The sequence below is a fragment of the Thamnophis elegans genome, chromosome 3 (genome assembly GCF_009769535.1).
Source record: "Thamnophis elegans isolate rThaEle1 chromosome 3, rThaEle1.pri, whole genome shotgun sequence".
Lineage (NCBI taxonomy): Eukaryota > Metazoa > Chordata > Lepidosauria > Squamata > Colubridae > Thamnophis > Thamnophis elegans.
In genome coordinates this window covers 29,094,878-29,100,877 of record NC_045543.1, presented here as the reverse complement: position 1 = coordinate 29,100,877, position 6,000 = coordinate 29,094,878, and the positions used below count along the sequence as shown (strand labels likewise).

General features: G+C 39.8%; 1 protein-coding gene across 1 annotated transcript in view; it reads right to left on the bottom strand.

The window, feature by feature from the left end:
* Nucleotides 1-2,470: 2,470 nt before the first annotated feature.
* Nucleotides 2,471-6,000, bottom strand: part of TFAP2D (transcription factor AP-2 delta) — a 46,479-nt gene continuing 42,949 nt past the window's right edge. Inside the window, exon 8 of the mRNA XM_032214648.1 lies at nt 2,471-2,690. Within this exon, the coding sequence (XP_032070539.1) occupies nt 2,471-2,690 (220 nt within the window). The remainder of the gene's footprint in view (nt 2,691-6,000) is intronic.

Sequence of the window (6,000 nt, the reverse complement as noted above, 5' to 3'; positions counted from 1 at the left end):
GAACTGAACAAGGAAAGGACTGAAAAGCTGCAATAAAGTTTTTACCACAATTAGAAAAAGGCCTTGATTGTTACCATCTAAAATAGGCAATCTTTTAACAACAAATAGACTCCTGAATGTTGAATATACAATCTCAAGAGACCTACACTGTAGCCATTCTGATTGAAAACATCTTCTCATTCTTGAATGTAGAATAACATTTCTTAGTAAAAGCAGTTATTGACAGATCTTATTATCATTGTTTGTTGGTTGCTGCCAGAAACTGATAAGTGACAGATCAGACTAGAGACTAGTGCCTCTTACCCATATCAGAGACATGCAATTCTACCTAACAAAGTTAAGCTTATTCATTTCATTTTTGAATCCAAAGATACGAATAATACATTCATATGGCCTACCAGACATGACTACAATACTTAAACAATCATATGCTTAGCCATATTTTAGTGAAATTACAATTATTGCCTAGTGTGTAGATTCTACTATAGCATCGACTTTGATGGAACTACATTTGTACCTTTTTAATTTTGATTGTGTGGTTGCTTTTTTTGGAGTGGGGGGACAAATGTCTCCTTTTGAAATGATATGTTCATAAATGGCAGCATATTGGTCCCATAATTGCTTTGTATAAGAGGGCAGTAATATGCTTAGGCAGATCAAGGGCTTTGAGTGAACTATGCCAGGATACTAGATGAGATTTCAATGCAGTTAGTCCTTGTTTAATTGCTGCCTTGTTCAGCAACCATTCATAGTTATGGCAGTGATGAAAAAGTAACTTTACAATCAATCCTTGCATTTGTGACCTTCACAGATCTATAAAGCAAAGGAAAACTGAAGTAAGATCTTAAGCCCAGTAGCAGTTTCACATAGTGACTGCTTTGCTTAATTATTGAGTTGCTGATCCCAATTGTGTCTGCTAAATGAGGATTGCCTATACTGCTAATTTGTGACTCAGTCCTGACAAGTAAATCTAACCAATCTTAGCTGATCTCAAAAAGTTAATGGGAGTAGGTTAGGTTAGGTAGGAAACCCCAGGCCTTTAGACTAGACTAAATTAGATAGTTATAAGCTGCCACAAACAGGAAGCTGGGCATTAATTTCCTGATAAATATAATATTAAAAAACCTTGAAAAAGGGCAATGGCAACCGAGTTTTATATTATTATCATATAAATTTCATGGGTGACTTGAATGGGCAGATTTTACTTTTGAAGTTTTACTCCCCTCCTGGATTAAAAAGAACTCTTCGCTGCTTTTGTAAGCATATCACTACTCATATCCCCATGACAGTATGAGAGGCAGGAACCCGTACATGAATATCTCTTCTAAGGATGGTCACCTTAGTTTATTTTTAGTACATCCTTAGTTTGTCTATTGCAGGACAACATCTGCAGCAATGGACACTCTTTAGGCAAACTGTGCTAGGAGAATCTTGCCTGTTCAACGATGCCCAGAGCCTACCTACTTACAACAACTCAGCATATACTCTTATTCTTTCAGGCATTCCTGTAGATATGCCCCAGAGAACTAGAACAAGGTGAATAACCTGGGCCTGTTCTCTACCGCCACTTGGAGAACATCTGGTGTTGAATCAGAGCTGTTATGAAAAAAATATCAAAATAATACAATAATCCTCTCCACTCCCTTCTTTTGAACCAGAGGAATACGTGACTGTATATCATTTCTTGCTGAGATGAAAATGGGCTATAAGTGGAAACGCAAATTTAAAAAAAGACTCATTGAATGTATGATTTGACTTCTACTAAGCAGAGATAAAAAGGTGATAGATTAAAGTCCAGGCTCATTCATTCTAATCTGTGATGTCATCCTGAGGCTGATCCTTGAATGAGAAGGACTCGACCTTGGTGGACTTTGACATAGCTTTGATGAGGATTATTTATGAATTCCCAGGCCTCAAATCAGCAGTCCTGGCAATGCGATGGTTTACTCTTAAGAGTTCTGAGTTTTTCATTTTTCAGTCAGGGGTCTTTCATATGGTGTTAGAAGTGAAAAGAGGAGTTCTTTTGTGTTTCATCCATCAGATGGGCGGTGCAATACTATTTTCCCCACAAGCACAAGTGAATCCCATGATCATGTATTTTTGTGATCCTGAATGGCATTCTTGAGTCTGGAAATGCCAAGAAAATGTGTATTGATGTAATGTTTGGAATGATTGAATGACTGTGTGTACACGCACATGCGTACACACACACACACACACACACAGCAGTTTCAAGAGCAACACTTAAAAATGGGTAGTCTCATCACATGGTTGATGTCCGTAGAGTTGTTCCGGTTGATAGATTTTTACAACTTTTTTCTCCCCCCTCCCCTTCAGTTTGGTCCAGAGGAGCGAGATCACCTTCAAGGAGATATACAGGCATATATAGATATAGTTAGATAGATATATGTTCTCTTAAAAAAAAATAACAGCAGCAAAATTCTCTGGAAATAGATTCTGTCTGATGTTTCTAGTCTGTCTTTTCTGTTTTTCCCTCTTTCACTGCTGCCTCTGACGTTTTCCTCAGTGGGACTTTCTCTGAGTTGCTGTGTCCTTGGCCAGATTCTGCTGCTCCACCATTTTTGTGTGCTGTGTGTTTTTCCAAGTAGTTCAGCATTTCACTTAGAACAGTTTGGAAAGTGCTTAGGGCAGCACAAATCGCAGGAGTTCCAAAGCCATGAGTAATCAAACTGTAAAGCAGGCAAAAAAGAGACAAATATTGAAGAGTTTACTATATGTCTACGTATGTGCGTGTTTCATATATACATATATGTACATGCTACCAAAATCAAACAAGTACATCCAGGTAGATACGATATCAAAGGTGCATTTTTCTAAATGGAGGCGCTGTGAACTCCCATGGATGCAAATCTGCATAAATGCATGCTCTCTAAGAAATTCATCCTAAATTGCTTATGGTTACCAATTGGACTTGCCTCCTTGGGTGATAAAGGGTATGTTTCCATGAAATAAATAATCCCCACCCTCAAAGTGAATGTGTTTCATTTATTTTAAACATAAAGGGTGCAAGGGGTAAGTATTTGTGAAATGTGTATTGGGCACAGCAGGGGCACAATCTTCAGGCAGGGCTGTGAGTCCAAGAGAAATCCCAGCTGTGCACCAACTCTGATTTGGGGGAGTATAATCTCAGAGGTAAAGATAGCAAAGCACTAGAGCCGAGGTGGCGCAGTGCTTAGAGTGCAGTACTGCAGGCTACTTCAGCTGACTGCTAGCTGCAGTTCAGCAGTTCAAATCTCACTGGCTCAAGATTGACTCAGCCTTCCATCCTTCCAAGGTGGGTAAACTGAGGACCCAGATTGTTGGGGGCAATATTCTTAGAGATGGCTGTAAAAGCACTATGAAGTGGTATAAAAGTCTAAGTGCTAATGTTAGTGCTAGTGCAGGGAGTAGAGGTTGGGCTCCTACTACCCAGAGCCAGTCAGTCTTCTCAGGGGGGGGGGGGGGGGGGGAAGGGCAATCTTCTTTAAGCCAAAGCTTCTTCTTCCCCGTTCACCCTCCAGGTACTGGGAAAGCATTTTCACAGGAGCACTGAGATAGTCAAACACTGAGATGTAATTTAACTATCATCAGCATAGTGATAACACTTGATTCCAAGCAAATGGATAAAGATATAAATAGTTTTGTACCATATTTTTTGATGATCACCCTAGCCTTATGGAATAACTTCCTCTTAGAAGTGAAGTTTGCCCCTTCTCTTACAACATTCTAGAACTTAGTTAAGACTAAGATTAGTTGTTACCATCAATTAATTAGTTACTTTGGTTTACAAGCTGCTTCAAATGTAGGCAGGGACCACATGGTGGTGGTACAATTAAGAGCTTCTTCCAGACGGACTAATTCTGCTTAGAGAATGGAGTCCAGCAAATACATAGGCATCGCACCATATAGGCTTTCATATGTCAAAATGAGCTTGTTGAACTGCACCAGAAATTTAATGTAAACAATGGAAAGCCCATAACATCATAGGCTCTTTACAGGGAGCACCTGCCAATAAATGGGCTGCTTTCAAGACTGCTTTATGCAGAATGCACTGCAGTAGTCCAGTCATGTAATAAAGTTTCTCCATTTAACCATAAAGTAATATTTGTAAACATCCAGAATTACCTCTAGACAACATGGGCAGCAAATTAAATCAAATCAATCAATCAATCAAATAAAAAAGGTTGTGAGATCTTTTTGCTCCAGGTATGACTATTGGCACAAACTGGCACCTGGCCATAGCCTCCACCTTTCTATCCAGTAGTAGGTCTGATTCCAAGAGAACCCGAAGTAATTGATCTAATCTCTCAGTGCTATCTGAACCCCTTCAGGCAGGAGCTGAATGAGAATCTTGATAAACAAACAGTAGCTCCATCTTACCTGGGCCCAATTTCAGTCAATTTTGTCCTATACAGAACAGTTACAGCCTCCAGGCAAAATTCTCATAGCATCAACCATAAGGCCCAGAGTGGTGATGCTATTAGTGCTATTAGTACAGTGATAATATAGAACTGATGGATGACTTCCCTCATTGGTTTTATGTAGATGTTAAACAATAGGATGAAAAGAGTAAACGTTTTGTCACTCTACAAGTGAGGCACACAATGCATCACAGTGATGCACAAAATAGTCATAATGGCCAGGTGAGATTTCTGCCTATTTATTTCTCCTTGAGAAAGAGCTGAAAACCCTATTGGCTGCAACCCAGCCTAGATGTCTGCATTGCCATCTACAGGGAATGGATTGAAGGTACCTCAAATGTTGCAGTTTCCCAAGAGTCTTTTCAATTGTGATGGAGTAGAAATATGTTAAATAATAAATCACATTCTGCTTAAATTTTTCAGGGAGAATATATGTAACATTTTTGTAGTATTCAATGGCTATTCCCTTAAAGATTTGTGGCCCCTTTTTTCTAGGAAATCAGCTGACAAGCCAACAAAAAGCCTATGGTCTTCAACCATACATGACTCTGCATTGCAGCCAGTCCTTTGTGGATGAATCTAGGGAAAACTTTCTAGACTGGAATTCTTAAGTCTATTAGATCAGAGCTACAAACTGCCAGGTGGCCATTTGCACTTAGTAAGAATTTGTGTTTTCCACATCTCCAATGATGATCCATATTCATGTAACCAAAATCTAGGAACCCTAGGCTTTCTCCATTCAGAATTGTTTTGGAAATTCCTGCCAGAATTTTTTGAAATTGTCTGTGTTGATGGGCCCTATTGGCTGATATACTGTATGATCCAGTATGCCCAGATCACACTGGGCTAATATCAAAGGTGGTATTCAGCGGGTTCTGACCAGTTCTGGAGAACTGGTAGTGGACATTTTGAGTAGTTCAGAGAACAGGTAAATACCACCTCTGACTGGCCTCGCTCCCATCTATTCTCTGCCTCCTGAGCCCTAGCTGATCTAGAAGAAATGGGGATTTTGCAGGAACCTTCTCCTGCCGTGCCCACCAGGCCATGCCCACCAAGTCATGCCACACCCACAAGCCACGCCAACAGAACCAGTAGTAAAAAAAATTGAATCCCACCACTGGCCAATATCATTCCTTTGCTAGAAATAGCAAACTGATCATCACCTGATTTACTATAACATTTCAATTATTTGATTATACTGAAAGGGTTCAATGAACCTGGCAAGTTCTCAGCATAGGTTAGAAGTCTACTCTTCCTCTTGGATAAAACTGAGATTAATTATAGAGAAGGTCCTGAACATCATGAACTCAGTTTGTTCACATTTGTCAAGAATTTTCAGAGATCTTAAAAGAGGAAGGGAGAGGCTTTACTGCTAGTCTTTTCTAGTCATTATGCAGTTTTCTCAGAGCTGGATGGAAGGGATGCCTCAGTTATGTTTTAATGATATTCTTTCAATGTATGTCAAAGCAGCCAAAGTGCCCTCAAGACTAGGACTCTTCTTTGACAGCATCCACAAGGTACCTCACATCCTACCCGACCCTTCCACCCCCACCCCTCAAGGCTGACACAATTTAGACTT